This window comes from Ochlerotatus camptorhynchus, unplaced genomic scaffold, assembly GCF_037179485.1.
Source record: "Ochlerotatus camptorhynchus isolate MF236.1 unplaced genomic scaffold, CSIRO-AGI_Acam_v1.1 ptg000022l, whole genome shotgun sequence".
Taxonomy (NCBI): domain Eukaryota; kingdom Metazoa; phylum Arthropoda; class Insecta; order Diptera; family Culicidae; genus Ochlerotatus; species Ochlerotatus camptorhynchus.
This window is the reverse complement of record NW_027040514.1, coordinates 573,734-592,222: the sequence shown is the minus strand read 5'-3', so window position 1 is coordinate 592,222 and position 18,489 is coordinate 573,734. Positions and strand designations below refer to the sequence as shown.

Sequence of the window (18,489 nt, the reverse complement as noted above, 5' to 3'; positions counted from 1 at the left end):
ACATAATTTTGATAAAACAATCATTTCATCCAGTTCACTTTAAAACAAACAAGTATGAAAGGAGATTGCTTAGAATAAAGATAAAAGTAATAAGCGCAATATTAAACGACATTAAATTTGAATCTGATACGGTAGGCCATATATCAGAGTCGATAGCCATTGCAAATCAACCATCTCTACCTGCTCATTTTCCTAACTTTCACTATTATTGCTGTTACTCTGACTATCCCCTATGTTCAACAGCTTTCCTTACTATCCGGTATCGTAAACAGGATTCATTTGACCCCTGTGGTTATTATTCTGTGATGCCAAATCTATACCTCTACCCTGGTGCAGTATGGACAGCGATTTTTCACTGGTGACTTGGCCCTATGACCCCCTTCTGTGCTTGAAAATGAAAATGAAAATGAAATGAAATGAATTGCTTTGGGGACAGATGATGGAGTGGAAGGTTTCACCGGAAGTTTCACTGCTGGAATAATCTACATGTTTGAAGTAAGTTCTCGTGGGCTCGCTGGAACACTGTTTTCCTTCTGTTTATGTTACGGAGCGGCTGAGGTAGCGTGTTCGTCTGGAGTAAATTAACTCACAGTACAGAATACTTCCAAATTGTTTTTGTTGTAAAGTTGGAAGAACTTTGGAATCTGGTCCGTAGTTATGGCCTGAACTCGAAAAATTCAATTCCACACTCTGTAAAACAAATAATACAAATTATACTACATTATTTTTACCGTTCAAAATCTCCTATAAATAACTAGCTATCTGTGAATCAGTTAATATCTCTTGTAGTATGTACTGCACAGTGGCCATGTTTCTTATTTTTTCATACGTGTAAAATACGTAGCATGTACGTGAAAGTCAAACTGTGAAAAGAGTGTCTTCAACGTACGTGATTTTCACATAAGTGTTATGGGATAAAAAAGTGGATATGAAATGTGTTCCTAATGAACATCAAGTACTGATAACTAAATTCTACTTACGTCAGGTAAACTCACAAAAAAAAATACTTATTAAGATCTACGTGATTTTTCACGTAGCATTAACGTGTAGATTTTTTTGAGTGTATAAGCTTTTTTGTAAACAAACCTTCTTATGTCCACTCAAAGAATAAATCACATATCCAATGGAAAATATTCATTATAATTTTTCATAACTTTTATGTGATATCATAATTGGGAATTGCACCGCAAAATCACATGAATCTTATGTGTCAAATGAAATTTAAGTGATTTGGAGTGGAATGGAAACTACATGAAAACTTTTTTCCGTGTCATTCACCTCGCCACCCATATGGCACAAACGCAAATCATCAACATCACCGGGTAGGGAAAAGTAGGTAGTTTGCGTGGGTGACCTGCGAAAAAGACCTACAAAGGGTTGTTTACAAAAAGCTTGTATGCCCTTTTCACATGTGGTTTTAAAAAAATTCAAAGAACCTTCATTGTCCAATTAACTCTTCGGCAAGTTTGCTTTCACCAAATTTGGAAAAAAAAAGACAGCTGCATGAAATATCATCAACAATAGTTTTCATCTGAGTACTGCGAACTCAGCCGATTTTATTTTTCAAGTGAGCTAGAAAACATCTTGAAAATCTTCCGAAGTTTCAAATTGTTTTGCTGAAACAGCTTACGAAATTGTATATACATGGAGATGGGAGTGGCCTCCCGGTAAGGGCACAGCTACAAAGCAAGACCATGCTGGAGGTGGCTGGGTTCGATTCCCGGTTCGGTTTAGGAATTTTTCGGTTTGGAAAATTTCTCGACTTCCCTGGGCATAGAAGTATGATTGGACTTGCCACACAATCATAACAATGCAAAAATGGTACAGGCATCGAAAGCTCTCAATTAACAACTGTGGAAGTGCATCTAGAAGACTAAGTTGAGAGCACGCAATAAGCTAATATGCGATATGCAATAAGCTTGAAATGCGAAGAAGAAGAAGAAGGGAGTGCACCTGCCCACAAAGCTCACATGACTCTTATAAAGTTTGATTACATTCTTGTTTCAGCAACCCAATTTTGGCATTATTAATATCAAATAAAAACACTTTTTCTAGCATAACGCTCGATGATTTACATTATCCGCCTACTAAGGTTGATGTTTCGACAGTTTCATAATTATACTTCTTAATTTGTTTTCAGTACGTGGCAACACCTTTACTTGTGGTTCTAACAGTAACTATACCTACGTGACTTCTGAGCTCTTTTGAATGTTTAACTCCCGTTTGACAGTTTGACTCGGCTCCCAAAGGACAAGCATTTTGACACAGAACAGAAGGGGAAGTGCAAACAAATCGGTGAATCAAAAAGTGGTTCGTTTTTCTGCTCAACAAGCGATGTGTTGTGGTAGCGTTCCACACGGGCTTTCTATTTGCACTCATACTATCATAGCATGCTGCCTATCTTAACTGCAAGCAGAAGATGCCTTCTACCGCTAGGTGCGCTAGTGTTCGCAAATGATAAGTGGAGCCACTTTCTGATCCGAAGTTCCACTCCTGTGATTTTGAGTTAGTTCGCAGTACTCAGGTTTTCATTTGAATTCATTGGTAATCACGGTTCCCACCTATAATAGGCCTGCACAGGAGACAGTGGCCCGAAATGATTGTATCACATAGGGGGAATGGCTCTAATGTTGGCCTATGAATCTAAGATTGGGTCCATCGCTAAAAATATGCTATTTTTTCAATTTTATCTAGATGAAACAGTCATTGAGACGGTACTAAAGGATTTAGTCGATTGCTGAATTTATCCATTTCCCCTATTATTTTCATTCATTTATTAGCCACGTCGTAGTGCGTTTACACGCTAACTCGGAAGTATCCATTAAATGAGTATCTTGTACTCGGATCATTTTTTGAAGTTATTAAAATCTTTCAAAAAATGAGTATTTAAAAAAAACGAAAAGCGGGTACTTTTTCCCCATTTGAGTAAATGTCTTCTGCATAAAATAATGGGTACAAACATGCTTTCAATCAACGTCAACACATCTCTGACGAAGTGAAGACCCAAAGTGTTTAACTTTTTTTTAATAAGTGAGTTTTGTGATCATTCACGAAGCGAGTATTGTCTGTTTCATTCGATACAATACTCACCGAAACCATTTCAAAAATCGACGTTATAGGAATCTGGAACCGGTTGTTACGAGTTAAGAATTAGAAGTGCAATCATGATGAAAATTATGACACGTATTTTGAAAATGTGTTCCGTTTCAGGCTAAAAAGGGAAAAGCGGACCTGTGTGATGAGCCGACCGATGAGCAGCTTCTCTTGCGGACCAACCAAAAGTGAACTGGATCGAGTTCTAAAAGTGTTCTTGTATGGTAGGGGAAATGGCTCTAATGATGGGTTATGGATGTAAAGCTGGGTTTAGACTAGGAAAGTAAAATGATCAACTCAGTTGAATTCAATTGGCTTGAAAAGCTGAGCCTGGTTCAACTTTTTTCAATTCAAGTGAGTTGATCAAGTCAGTTGAATGGCATGGTTTATACGTTCAATTCGCGTTCAAGTCAGTTGAATTCAACTGACTTGATCAATTGACTTGCCCTGTCTAAACCCAGCTTTACCGAGCATGGAAAGCTGGATAAACGAATTCGCTATTAGTGTTCGTTAGATTGCGCTTGGAGATCTCTATAACATCACAACACTAAAATCCAACATCCATATATAAAAATGAAGAACCCAATCTTAAGCTGGGTTTGGACAGGACAAATCAATTGATCAAGTCAGTTGAATTCAACTGACTTGAACGCGAATTGAACGTGTAAACCATGTCATTCAACTGACTTGATCAACTCACTTGAATTGAAAAAAGATGAACCAGGCTTAACTTTTCAAGCCAATTGAATTCAACGGAGTTGATCATTTGACTTGCCTAGTCTAAACCCAGCTTAATGGCGGCCTGTTTGTATCCTTCACTGTATTGCGCATTTCACACCAAATTGGACTAATAAGCGCGTTTTCACTTATTAAAAAGTGTGATAAAATTGCAAGTTTACATCTAATCGTCTTGGTGTCTTCGGTGCACTTATTCCTTATGGTGCAAGCAATAAGTGCTCCCAAGACATCAAAACGATTTGACGGAAATGTGCACTTCTATCACACTTTTTGCATTTTTGGGACAGTCCAGTTTCAGATGCAATCAGCAATACTTTTTGATTTTAACTAGTGGGCGTATGTTGTTCCATTTTCTTCTGTTCCTGGGAGAGGGAGAGGGAGAGGGAGGGATCAAAATCCAAACCGCCAGATAGTACAGTGAAGGATACATTTGTTCATACAAACAGGCCAGCATTACCGAGCATGGAAAGCTGGATTATTCAGTTCCAACCTGGATTGGGTATCAATATTGGGTCGAGGGGGGCGACACATCTTAATCTCAATTTTAGATGCTCAATAAATCTCACACTAGCGAATAAATATTCGAAAAATCTTCTTTCATTTCTGGCATCTACTTGCATCGCGCATCATCTTTTTGCAGGAAATCTTCAAAATCGTGATAAATCTTCTTTCTATCTACTCAGCGTACGCGCAGCTAGCCACAGCAAAACACAATATTTCCTGCATCGTAGATAGAGTCGTCCCCCTCGTATTGGGTCTGCTTGTTTTCTGATAAAACACTGACAAAAAGTTCCGTTTCGCACTGGGCTGGAACTGGTGTTAACCCCGATAATAAACGAATTCGCTATATAATTCAAATTACGCAAATTGTGCTCGTCAATGAAACGAAGAGAACTGCCATCAGAGTCCTGGCAACACTTGGCTATTGATTGGCCTGCTTCCAACAGGCCATTATTTGTTTGTGGTGGTTGATTACTTCAGCCGCCACATTGAACTCGAGATAATGAAGAAAATAGACGATTTTTGCTCGTTTCGGTCTGCCAATTTCCGCAACAGCCGACAACGGTCCACAGTTCGCTAGTGGGGTTGTACGCAATGGACTACGTGGTCTTATATAATAAATGTTATTCATTAACTACAGCATGAGCTTGTATTTTGTGTAGGAATAGCAATCTAAGCTGGGTTCTCTCTGTTTATACTCTTTAGTACGACGTGCTTGGCATAGATGGCCCACAGCGACTCACGAAGTGCTACTGATTCCGATCAATAGTGGTGCGGATTTTCCTCTTTCTATGGATGCTCATGTGGGCTGCAGCTCACTGCTTGTAGGCAGCATTTCGTTGTGTACTGGAGAACAATGTTCAAAGCCACGCGCCGAAAGCACTGCAGCTGCTGCTGCTGATGTCGAGGACCGGACACCACCGCACACGGTGATTGGAACTGAATCCGATCAGTGGTTGAGGGCAGCCTTGATAGCTAGCTGCTTGCGGGGAGCCTTTCGTTGTGCACTGGAGAACACCACCATTCACCACGCGGTGATTGAATAAACACCGTTTGGTGAGACCAGATGGAATTCAGCTTTGCAATCTGTGTTAGGGAAATCGCTTTTCGCAGGCAGCCAATGATAAATTTTATTATCATAGCAACAGTTTTCAATAGTAACAATTTGAAAAATAATAAAATCTTATTTTAAGCAGATGCGTATATTTCTGATCGAATGGTGATAAAATTATTGAAATTGCTTCAGGGGCAGCTGAGTTATTAACGTTCAAAACCTTTCATAATTTTGTTACATGTTCCATTTTCGGTTTTCACAAAGTGTACCTCCATATAGAAATCACAGACGTAGTCCTACGTCAAAAAGATGACGAAGACCAACAAGCTAACACCGAACTGTGATCCAGAAGTATTCAAGGTGATCAAAAGGAAAGGCGGAGATGTATTGGTGGCTTCAGAAGAGTCAGGATTAAAATATCGCAGGCATGTGTCACTTTTACAGCGCATCAAAAATTTTGAATATAAGTAAACCATCATCATCATCGGGAACATCATGTTGCAGTAGCGGAAAAAGTCGAGGAAATCTACACCTGATTTGGAACCCAGATCTCTGAGGACAACGCGACAGCCAGCATATTTGCAGGATTGTGCATCATGTTTAAGATGTAACAGTGAACCACAATAAGAAAAAAAATAAGAAAAGAGAAAAGTGATGTATTATAGTAACGCTTTTATATAATCGTAATGCCTGTTGGCTTAGGGGTCTGCGTTGACTGATGTGAGAGAGTACAAAGAATAAAGACAGACGTGTTTTATGCCTTGTTCAAACTACAGAGTTATAACATAGAGGTAACTCTAAGACTAGAAGGTCACGAAATAACGTGCTCAACTTTTTGGCTCAGCTCTGGTACTCTCTTCGGTCCCAAGCTAATCGATTCACCCCTCGAAACATAGGAAAAACCAATAACCCCTCATTTTATCTGTCAAACTTTCATAGCGAATCAAAACAAATATTGCGTAGTACTAGAATTTCAACTAGAATGGGGCGCGTTAATCATTTGCTTGGGACCAATAGGCTAGTCAAGTAGTGAGCCAATTTAAAATCGTTAGTTTCGTATTGATTGTTGGTTATAACATGTTATAGCGCTATCTTGATGGTGGTTTCTGTGTTGCAATTAGTTGACAACCGTTATAACATGTTATAACTCTCCAGTCTGGACAGCGTTTTATAGTACGTTCAGACTACAGAGTTATAACATGTTATAGCGCTATCTTGATGGTGGTTTCTGTGTTGCAATTATTTGACAACCATTATAACATGTTATAACTCTCCAGTCTGTACAGCGTTTTAGAGAGCAACAGATAACGACGTGTTTTCCTTCCATCTCCTACGGTCCTCGACACTACACTAATCGCTTTATAAATTGTCATCAATACCAGCAAGTGTAACCCAAGAACCAAAAGCGTTGCGATGCTAGTTTTCATTGCTATGACGACGACTGAATTAAGGGGCTTAGAAGCAGAGGGGTGAAAGTCAATTCTCTTCATCGATTTCCTCTTTTGACGAACATGGCTTCACTAACCTATTTCGCACTATTTCTACTATGCTCTTCTATCATGCAGAACACCAAACGTATCAATGAAAGTGTTTGCCGTCGAGTTATTAACGAAACAGAAAGTCGATGAAGAGACTCGATCAAAATCACTTGCACCACTGCTTCCAAGTTTGGTTACAAGATTACAACTCTGAAGAGCATTTTGTGTGGTCGTTGGGGGTGTGTGATCCTGAAAAGCGGAACCAATTCAATATATTTTAGATCAACAATTGAAAAGATACTATCAACTTTTATAAACAAAACGTTGGTTACTCTTTCCTCGCCAATAATACACAAATTACCGGCATCATCGGATAGGGGAAACTTTCCCCAACCCAAAGATGGTGTCAGTTTGCGTAGGCGAGCCTTGAGTCACGAGAAAAAAGTTTGCGAAGTTTTGTTCGCAATAGCTGATGTGCTCTTTTCTGTTGTTGGTCGTGATTTGCTCGATTGGTTCCGCTATTTGACAGCTCATTTGGTTCCCAAGATTCTTTCCGCCAGACTATGCATATAGCAACTATAGTTTCGTCTACTAACGACTCTCTGATGACATGGGGATGGGGAAGCAGCAATGCTACATCGACATGTTTCATTTAGAAACGATTCTTTGATGACTGTGTTGGGGAAGCAGCACATGCATGTACGTAATTGATGGATTTGTTAGTTATTTCGACGCTTTTGAACAATGCTAAACATTTACCACTTTTCAACAGTTTTTTGCTGAAAATCAACAGACGAAAGCATTGCATTTTGTGTAGAAATATTTCTGATCGATTAGTGATAAAACTATTGAAATTGGTCCAGGGGCAGCTGAATTATTGACGTTCAAAATCTTTCCTAATTTTGTTACATGTTCCATTTTCGGTTTTCACAAAGTGTACCCCCATATAGAAATCACAGACGTAGTCCTACGTAAAATAATAACTCTTTCCAACTTGATAATGAATTTGGAGAGGAGTATATCGAGTTACAGAGGTCACGAAAATCGAGTTAACTTTATCAACAAACAATATGAGAACTCAAAAAACAGAACTGTACTTTGGTCTCCGAAGGACGACATTTTTGGAAGGGACTAATATGCGGCTATTTAGCATGATGGGACATACTGACATGATGTATTTTCATATTTTTCGAGAACAACATTCTTAATTTATCACACCCTATGAAAGCAGATGCAATTGATAATGCATAGAATAAGTAATTCAAAATTGGCCCAAATGCATATAGGAATCATCTACGATTAAAAGCGCCAACGAGGAACCAACTTTCAGCTGAAAATCTCCTGAATAAAGATATAAGAAAACTAAATGTAGTAAAGCTCCACATGAACATGTTTCGTAACGGTACTCAGGATGTGGATATGTACTTCCATATCTTCTACTAATGGACTACATTCGGATACTAAGAAAAATACGCAATACTTCAGTTTCTATAACGAAATAAAAAATATTTATATCTACAAATAATCCGACATTCTTCGCTCGCACCGAAGCGAGCGCAATCCGTCACTTTGCCAAAAAAGCTCTTCCGCTATCGTAAACTTTCCACCTGCCGTGTTTATATCGGTAACATTCTAAATCCACACGTTTTCCTGCCACAATATATCCCTTTCCTGTTATCATACTTTGCTCAGCACACATTCTACAAATGGCTGTAAAACTAATTTTTTCAATTAAAAATAAAATGGACTAACACTATGTACTTGTTTTCCCTTTTAAAGTGTCGTGTGGTAAGCATCTACTTAAGAAAGCAGAAACGTTCATTAATTTGTCCCCTTTCTTATCATTTATGTTAGTTACGTTTACCTTCATCGGTGAGTGTCTTATTACTTCTCTCTCGCTCTCGTTTCTGTTTCTGTTTCTGGCTTCTAGTATTTAAATAGTGAATCGTACTCTCGTACTGTACTCAATTCGTGTAATCGGCATTGGAATGATGCACTAACTTCTTTTAATGAGCGTTGCATTATTAGTTTAAAACGTTAAATAGCTTGTACAAGGGAAACTGGAAAGCAATCATCAACCCGGCTCTGGGAATTCAAGTGTCGATAAAATACTGCCATAGCTGTCGATTTTTTCTTTTGCTAAGCAAGGGAATATTACATACATGCGCACACTACTAGGTACTGACGAACGGTTGGAACGAGGGTAAAAGGAAGGGAAGGGTTCATACTTACTGGATGTTGGAGGTGTGTCGGGGACATTTCAAGCCACAATCAACCAATCGGACGAGTTGGAACGCACGAGATGAGATTTCCGAAGCAGAGTGACTCCAGTCTTCCCACCTAGGGGGGCCTGGTTCAACCTTTTACGGAAATATTCTGCACAAACTGTTCGGCCTGGGCCTTCACATGCTTGGCGGCTTCCTTGATCTTCTGGGCCTTCGTGTGCTGGTGCTGGTTGTGCAGGGATGCAAGGGACGACTGATGAACGGGAAACATGTGCTGCAGGACGTAATCGAAGCCGCTGGCTGTTTTCGTGCAGTTCTTCTTGAAGCGATCCAAACCGAAAGCTCGGATGGCGGTTGCGAAACCGAACACGGACGAATCGATCCACGCCGAACGGGTAGCGATGGTCTTGGCGGGGTTGTCCGGGGAGGATCGGTAGGTCACCTTTTCAACGACGCTCTGGAATGGAGAAATGAAATCGAAGGTATGTGTAAATATTCTTTCATTTAGGTATTTCATTGTCAAAATGTGATCCATTAGCTTGGCTGCTCAACGCTATGTTGGAGTCCATGAATGAGACTTCCAGTTTATGAAAGTTTTAAAATAACGTTTATTTCGATAATCAGTAATTAATCTAATTACATTGACAGGAATTGTAAACGTTGAATGTTGAACAACATGTAATACCAGCAACTTGGTTGTGGAATGCATGTAGCACTAGAGGTTTTCTAACAGGTGGTAATGACCTCAATAGTACCTATCATAACTGGAACTGGAACATAACTGGACCATGTTCCATGTTCTGTCCTGTTGACTCACTCTGTCTCTAGTGAAACAGTGGAATTAAATTTGAAGATTCATTTAAAGGGTCTACTTCAGGACATACTGCGTAACAGTAGTTACAGTTGACGAGTTCATAACTTAACGTCCACGATATCCAATTGGTTAAAACCCGATTTCAGTAACAAGGAATCTTCATTCACTGGGTTTCATTACCTTTGACTATTTGGCCAGAAACAATTTCAATTTTATTTCCAGTTCCAGTTATGTTAGGTACTGTTGAGGCCATTATAACTTGTTAGATGACCTCTAGGGCTTCACGCATTCCACAACCAAGTCGCTGGTATCACACGTTGTCAAACTCTATTGTAAAATGTAGCGCCCAAAAATCATAGGTTACTCAGTTGTTTAAGGCTTTAGAAGCGAAGCTTCTACCCTTCTAATGCTTGCATTTTATTAATCGTACCCAACGTTTGATCATTTTCTGGAACGTTCCTGGCAGCCAGGTTAATATGGTCGGCAGTTAGTATCTTATTAGTGAATACACTGGCACACTTGTCGGAAAAAGGCGACATATATCCTGAACGGTGGCAGCAACTTTTCCGTTGAATTCCAGACGATAGGAGGTCGGATTCCCTGTGTTGCTCGTTCACGTAGTTCCAGAAGGATTTCGGGTGTAGCTTAAGTTTGCGCTGGATGCTTCGTTGGAAACTTGCAAAGCATTCACGACTGACTCGCTGGTACATGTGATTCAGCCTCACATAATGTAGTTTCTGAGGATGCGTGCGATACTTCGCAAATCTCCTCAATGTTGCTCTCTTGATTGACTTCAACCTACGTAGCTCTTTCGTCTGCCGGGGAGGGTGAGACACTTTGTGGTGAATTCTTTTTGGAACGTGTCTGTCAATGGCTGGTAAACGGCTGGACAATGCGTACCATTGATACTTCGCGTACCTGCAGGAATAAAATAGATCCCACTAGCGGTCCTTAACCTCTTGTCCAGTAACTCCTATCCCTAACTCCCCGCGATGCCGGGTGGGGTACGAGTACCCATAGGGAAGATCGGGTAACCAACCCCGGTGGGACCTTGGTCGTATGCTGACAGGGAAGGGGGGAGGGACTCCTCTCTCCGGAGAGTGCAGTGGGGTCTGTTCACCATGGAGGTGCGGCTCAAAACGGTGTCTGTTCTCCATGTTAGGAGCGGCTGATGAACGTCCTGGTGCCAGCGTGGGACTCTAAACAGTGCTGTGCACGATGGTCCCCCGGCGAGATAATGGGGGTTGGTGCAGGCCCTACAAGCCAGCCGTAAAAAAACAAAAGTACAGGAAGCAAGCAATGTAAAGACGGACCGGAACAATCGGCATAGACCCAAGCAACGGAAACGGACTAACGATTGGAAACTCGGAACATGGAATTGCAAGTCTCTCAATTTCTTGGGAAGTACCCGCATTCTTTCCGATTTATTGAGGGTCCGCAAGTTCGACATCGTAGCGCTGCAGGAGGTTTGCTGGAAGGGATCGTCGGTACATACGTATAGGGATGGTTATACCATCTACCAGAGCTGAGGCAATACACATGAGCTGGGTACAGCTTTCATCGTGATGGGCGAAATGCTGAAGCGCGTGTTTGGGTGGTGGCCAATCGATAGCAGAATGTGCAAGTTGAGGATCAAAGGCCGTTTCTTCAATGTCAGCATAATCAACGTGCACAGCCCTCACTTAGCAAGTGACGATGACGAGTGACCATGAGGTCAAAATCTTCATCGTAGATCTTAACGCTCAGGTCGGCCAGGAGGAGGAATTCAGACCGGTTATAGGAAAGTTCAGCGCTCACCAGCTAACGAACGCCAACGGCCTTAGACTCATCGATTTCGCCGCCTCTAAGAACATGGCCATACGTAGTACCTACTTCCAGCATAGCCTCCCACATCGGTACACCTGAAGATCACCGCAGCAGACAGAATCGCAAATCGACCACGTTTTGATCAACGGAAGGCACTTCTCGGACATTATCGACGTCAGGACCTACCGCGGCGCAAATATCGATTCGGACCACTACCTTCTAATGGTCAAGGTGCGCCAAAAACTTTCCGTTACCAACAACATTCGGTACCGACGCCCGCCACGGTACAATCTGGAGCGACTGAAGTTGCCCGAAGTCGCAACTGAGTACGTGAGTAATGTCTCGACGCAGCGTTGCCGGATGAGGGAGAGCTCACCGAAGCCCCTCTTGAGGACTGCTGGAGCAACTTGAAAGCAACCATTAACAGCGCTGCTGAAGGCACCGTTGGGTTCGTGGAGCGGAATCTACGGAACGATTGGTTCGACGAAGTGTCAGACGGTTTTGGATGAGAAGAGCGCAGCGCGGGCGGCAATGCTGCAGCAAGGAACCCGTCATAATGTGGAGCGATATAAACAGAAGCGAAGACAGCAAACCCATCTTTTCCGGGACAAGAAGCGCCGCCTGGAAAAGCTGGAGTGCGAAGAAATGGAGCAGTTGTATCGTTCTACAAGAAACTCAACGCATCCCGCCAAGGCTTTGTGCCGCGAGCCGAAATGTGTCGGGATAAGGAAGGGGGTAACTTAACGGACGAACGTGAGGTGATTGAAAGGTGGAAGCAGCACTACGATGAACATCTGAACGGCGCAAAGGCGGAGGACCAAGGCGGCAGGAGGAATGGTTTCGTCGGTACAGCGGATGAGGGGGACATGCCAGCTCCCACGATAGGTGAAGTTAAGTATGCTATCCGACAGCTTAAGAACAACGAAGCAGCTGGGAAAGATTGTATCGGAGCGGAACTTATCAAAATGGGCCCGGATAAGTTGGCCACATGTCTGCACCGACTGATAGTCAGGATCTGGGATACAGAACAGCTACCGGAGGAGTGGAAAGAGGGAGTAATATCAACCAGTGGAAACTAACGATTTTAAATTGGCTCACTACTTGACTAGCCTATTGGTCCCAAGAACATCTATAAACGTACCCCATTCTAGTACTACACTATGTTTGTTTTGATTCGGTATGAAAGTTTGACCGATAAAATGAGGGGTTCATGGATTTTCCTATGTTTCGAGGGGTGCATCGATTAGCGTGGGACCGAAGAGAGTACCAGAGCTGAGCCAAAAAGTTGAGCACGTTTCTTCGGGACTTCCTGGTCTTAGAGTTACCTCTATGGTAATATGCCCAGTATATAAAAAGGCGACAAAATAGAATGTGAGAACTATCGAGCGATCACTATCCTTAACGCGGCCTACAAAGTGCTTTCCCAGATCATCTTTCGCCGTTTATCGCCGCTAACAAGCAGATTTGTGGGAAGTTATCAAACCGGTTTTGTGGACGGGCGATCGACAACAGACCAAATCCTTACGTTGCGGCAGATCCTCCAAAAGTGTCGTGAATATCAAGTCCCTACGCACCACCTATTCATCGATTTCAAGGCCGCTTATGATACTATTTACCGTGAAGAGCTATGGAAGATTATGGACGAGAACGGTTTTCCCGGGAACCTGACCAGACTGATCAGGGCTACGATGGATGGGGTACAGTGCTGCGTGAAGATATCGGGTGCGTTATCGGACTCGTTTGAAACTCGCAAAGGACTTCGACAAGGCGATGGTCTACCCTGCCTCCTGTTCAACATTGCGCTAGAAGGTGTTATGAAACGTGCGGGCTTTAACATGCGGGGCACGATCTTCAATATGTTCAGCCAGTTCATCTGCTTCGCTGACGACGTGGACATTGTCGAAAGAACGTTTCAGGCCGAAGCGGAGCAGTACACCAGACTGAAACAGGAAGCAGAGAAAGTTGGATTAAAGGTGAATACGTCGTAGACAAAGTATTTGTTAGCTGGAGGAACCGAGCGGGATAGGGCTCACATAGGCAGAAGCGTGACAATCGACGGAGATGAGTTTGAGGTGGTGGATGAATTTGTGTACCTCGGATCATTGGTGACGTCGGATAACAATTGCAGCAGAGAAATTCGTCGGCGTATTATTGCCGGAAGTCGTGCTTACTACAGACTCCACAAGACCCTGAGGTCGGGTTAACTTCACCTCCGTACTAAATGTACCATGTACAAGACGCTGATAAGACCGGTAGTTCTCTACGGGCACGAGACGTGGACGATGCTCGAGGAGGACCTGCAAGCACTGGGTGTTTTCGAACGACAAGTGCTTAGGACCATCTTTGGCGAGGTATGTTAGAACGGTGTATGGAGGCGAAGGATGAACCACAAGCTGACGCAACTCTATGGCGAACCCTGTATCCGGAAAGTTGCGAAAGCTGGACGGGTACGATGGGCGGGACACGTTTTAAGAATGCCGGACTACAATCCCGCAAAAATGGTGTTTGCCTCGAATCCGGCCGGTACAAGACGAAGAGGAGCACAGCGGGCAAGGTGGTTAGACCAAGTGGAGCAGGATCTTGGAAGTGTGGGACAGTCAAGAAATTGGAGACAAGCAACCACGGACCGAGTGAATTGGCGTAACATTGTGATGCAGGTGCAATCCTGAGGGATGTCGGACCAGGATAAGTAAGTAAGTAAGTCTGTCAATGACATATGCCAAGCCATGTGAAAAGGTTTGCGCTGCAGCTTCAACGTCATCTGGATCAACGATGTTCTCCCATACCATGCTAGACAATACATCTATGATGCTACGCTGGTCAGCTTTACGGAAGTCATAAGAAACCGTAGCAGGATAATCGTCGAAATCACGCACGAGTTTGTCTTCAACAGTGACAATTAGAGGAGGTATCCAATCTACGAAGTATATCATAACCACGCTAACGCTAACAGTGACAATTAGAGGAGGGTGATGTGGAACTAGCTTTGTTAGTGCACAAGAAGCCGAAGAAATTATTGGAGCCTTGTCCTGTGTGCTCACGAAGTAGAGGTCCAAACTACGATCTACATGGTTAGTTGCTGCGCTGTAGTTGTTGAGAAGGCTAATAGCTCCTGCGTGAAATGTAGAGCTATCAGGATCTGGATACAGGAATCCGCTATGAGATGGACTCCACGAAACGCCTGGCAGATTGAAGTCACCCAAAATGACTATCTCATCAACTGGAGTGGCACTTTCGATAACTGTGAAAACTGACCGACAGTGAGTATCGATGAGTTCATTGTCCCGGACTCAATCAGGTGGAATGTACAGAGCGCATAGAAATAGTGTGCGATCACCCAGATTGATGGCTGTCCAAACCTGCTTCACATAGTTCCATGAATCGTTCTCGATGGCCTGGACACCTCGACCAGTAGATTTACGGCTGTTGTTAGGATTCCGATCCCAACGAAAGGCCTCGTAGTCAGGACCGAAGACTTGACTGGAAAGCGTTCGATAATCGAGCCACGTTTCGCACAGGACAATTACATCGTAGCAACAATCCGATACAGCTAGGCGGTACTCTTCAACATAAGAATTCATTCCACCGGCGTTTTGGTAGAAGATCCCGACGTCCGGCTTGCGGTAAGGGTCGATAATATTTAAGGCAAATTGGCAATTGGGATCGATTTCCAAGATTGCGCGATCTGTCGCGTATCTGTTCCAGCATGATTTGCTACCGATATGGGACAGTTAAGCGGTTATGCCTAGTTTATTGCCCTTTGGTTCGACCAATGCTTGAGGACAGGGTTCCTTCCATTCATTTTGGCTAAAAAAAATGTTTTATAAAATTATGGAATAATAAGATATAATAATAATATTTTGTTTGTGTAAGCAACAAGAAAAGATTGTGGAGTTTGTGTTTGACACATAATACCAGCCAATGTTGCTGCATGAGAGTCGCAATAAGCGATTTTGTCATTTATCTCACCCACTCTTCACTCTTCACTCTTCGCGAAGAGGCGATCAGAAAATCGCTCATTGTGGCTCTGTCAAAGCTAAATTTGCAGGTTTTATGTGTCAAACACAAACTTTAAAAATTTGTCTTGTTCCTTACACATACAAAATACCATCATAATATCGTATTATTCCATAATTTCCTAAAACATTTTTTTAGTCAAAATGAATGGAAGGCACCCTGCTTGAGGATACATCCGTCGTCGCCGAGCTCTTCTGGAATATACGAATAGAACTATCAATTACGTCATTATCCAGACCGATGTATGCTGTAGAATCTGGACACGCTAGAACGCAGAGGAAGAATACAGCAATCCTTATTTATTGCAAAACTCCACCATTGCTTGCGCAGTTGGACTGCCATGCTTAAAAGTACCAAGACTCATGAATCATTTCTGAAATTATTCGGGCACTGTTGGCTGAGGAATCAGTGTTTGAATTTGGAGAAATATCCAACCAATTTCGAGCCGATTGAAGCATTTATGACTATTTCTTTCCTCTAGGAAATCACCACATTGCTGTCCCATTTCTTGTAATCTCTCGGGATCACGGCTCAAGGATCACTAGGTTTACTTGATCACAGTTTATTATCTTCAACAGATCCCCGTTGCCCAGAAAAGCCTATCTGTTAGCTTTATATGGGCAGCACAGCAAATTTAGGTTTATGCATGCTATCACCTGCCAAAAGTAATTGTTTTTTACTCTTAAGCATCTTAACTTCTCGAGATGAGCAAAGCTGACAAATATTATAGGCTGTTTAATCAATCGCCCTTTATCCTTAGGTGCTCTAGTGGGCGATGTGTTTTATAAATCGCAATGATGCTATAAAGCCCAGCAATCTGATCCATCATTCTTCCTGCATAGCTTGAAGCACGTGATTTTGAAGATCATCATGACTAAATTCATTCGAATTTAGCGTTTCCATTCATAGTCTTTATTTAATAATAGCCGGATTTTATTTGTTTTCCCATTTTCAATGCATTGGTTCCCGAATAGTTGTTAGCTGTAACAAATTTGATTCATTCGATTGGATAGAAGAACTGTGACGTCCCTGGTATGACCCGTTTATTGTCCACGTTTGAGAAGAACACGACCTTGAGCAGCTCTACTCGTGCCATATATCATTATTCTATTTTAGTTGATCTAAACGCAAAACTTTCCATTAATCATAGTCAGAGCAGCTTTTCACTGCATGTCGGCGTGAATTTACCATGGCGTCATTATAACAAGCCATCATCAGATCCCTACACCAAGCTTTTAAAAGTCCATTCCCACAAACGAACAAAGCCAGCAGCCGAAAGAAACATGAACCGACAGTACACATTTTGCAATCATCTTGCCTGATCTTTCTAATTCGGTAAAAATAAGTCACTCGACAAAAGGCGCATTCTTCAGACGGAAGATGAGTGCAGCACACGCGATCGATGCCAAACATGCATGCTCTTCTTCACTCACCATGATCTTGTTGAAGCCAATGTTCCTGGTGTAGGTTACGAGAACGCGCTCCTTCGGATCCACCACCGACTCCTCGAGGATGCTGACGGACTTGGCCTTGAAGAACCGCTCGCCCCACTTCGGCACCCGGTTTGTTTTGGTCAGCAGCCGCTTGCTGTGCAGTTTCCCATTCTTGATCTCGCGACACACGGTGTCCTCCGAGAGTACGTGCATGCTGTAGCGTACGCAAGAAGCAGGAATCGAAAAACAAAGCCTTGATTAGATAGATGCTACGAGAAGTCACAACACACACATGTTACAACGTAAATTGATCAATTTACAATATTCAATTCGAGTTTATTGAGTTCACAGTCCCCAAGCCGCATGTATGAGTGCAAATTTCGATATATTCTAATTCGCGTACTTCTTCACGTCTACACACGAAAATTATGTAATTTTGTCGGTCCACTTATAGAGTAACCTATATTTACACCATGCACGTCTCGTTCAAGTCCAAGTCTAAACTAATCGACCTTTGATCAGAACCTACCTGAACGGGTTCGGGTACCGGTTCCAGAAACACTGAGTCACCTGTTCCCAGGAATAGTTGAACGTCGTGCTATTTTCGTAGTACTTTGCCATGGTGCTGCAGGAACCGATTCACAGGGGACACGGGAATTCAGATTCTTTTGCACTGCTTCTCCCCGTAGTGGTCGTCGAGCACTGATATGCGCGCACCGAAAATTTTGATTTCACTTTTCCTTTTGACGTATTGCGCTCTACTGGCTGCCGTCGACTACTACTGATGGTTCATCGTCGCAGTGTCGCCTACTGTCGCAGTCGGGAGATTATTGAATTTTCTGCCTGTGTCCGGATGGTCCTCCTTCTGCTGCTGTGTGCGAAAGATCGCCAACACCATGAAAGAAGATGGGGCTTTGAAGCCAAAAAACATTCACCAAAGTACTGACCGATATTACCTGACTGTGCTGATAAGATGAATTGAAATTTCGAGCAAACAATTTGAAAAACGCAATAGCATTAAGACCACGGACTTATTTACAGTTTTGATAACACTTTTTCGGCTGATTACACAAGAACAGCACAGAAAATCCGACGGCGAACGAATCAAAACAAAAACATGAGGGAACTTTTTGAAAGCGTTTTTTGCGAATGACAGGTGGTGACCCGAGTAGAAAATATGCCTTTGAAAGCTCCGATCGTGTTTTAAGTTAGCCCTTGGGCGCAAGAGCCAGAGATGCCAGAATATTGAAAGTTTTCAAGTGATTATTTACACGGTTTGGCGAAAACCCATTATTGGGATAAAAATCAATCCGTTATAGAGAATAGTGAC

At 42.5% G+C, this 18,489-nt stretch overlaps 1 protein-coding gene across 2 annotated transcripts; it reads right to left on the bottom strand.

The window, feature by feature from the left end:
- Positions 1-8,698: 8,698 nt before the first annotated feature.
- Positions 8,699-18,224, bottom strand: prel (preli-like). Of its 2 annotated transcripts, XM_065227760.1 has the most exons (4): positions 18,116-18,224; positions 17,689-18,027; positions 17,160-17,373; positions 8,699-9,546 (listed from the first exon to the last, which is right to left on the bottom strand). In XM_065227760.1, the coding sequence occupies exons 2-4, from the start codon at positions 17,778-17,780 to the stop codon at positions 9,220-9,222; spliced, it is 633 nt and encodes a 210-aa protein (XP_065083832.1). In that variant the 5' UTR covers positions 17,781-18,027; positions 18,116-18,224; the 3' UTR covers positions 8,699-9,219. The 2 variants fall into 2 exon arrangements, with proteins under 2 accessions (XP_065083832.1, XP_065083831.1); XM_065227759.1 differs by lacking the exon at positions 18,116-18,224 and having other exon boundaries at positions 17,689-18,079.
- Positions 18,225-18,489: the final 265 nt, after the last annotated feature.

Excerpts from the sequence above, each read along its gene's own strand:
- prel (XM_065227760.1), bottom strand. The coding sequence starts at position 17,780 with ATGGCAAAGTACTACGAAAATAGCACGACGTTCAACTATTCCTGGGAA. Across the intron at positions 17,374-17,688 it reads CGGTACCCGAACCCGTTCAG|CATGCACGTACTCTCGGAGG; the intron begins GTAGGTTCTGAT and ends CGTACGCTACAG. Across the intron at positions 9,547-17,159 it reads TTGGCTTCAACAAGATCATG|AGCGTCGTTGAAAAGGTGAC; the intron begins GTGAGTGAAGAA and ends TCTCCATTCCAG.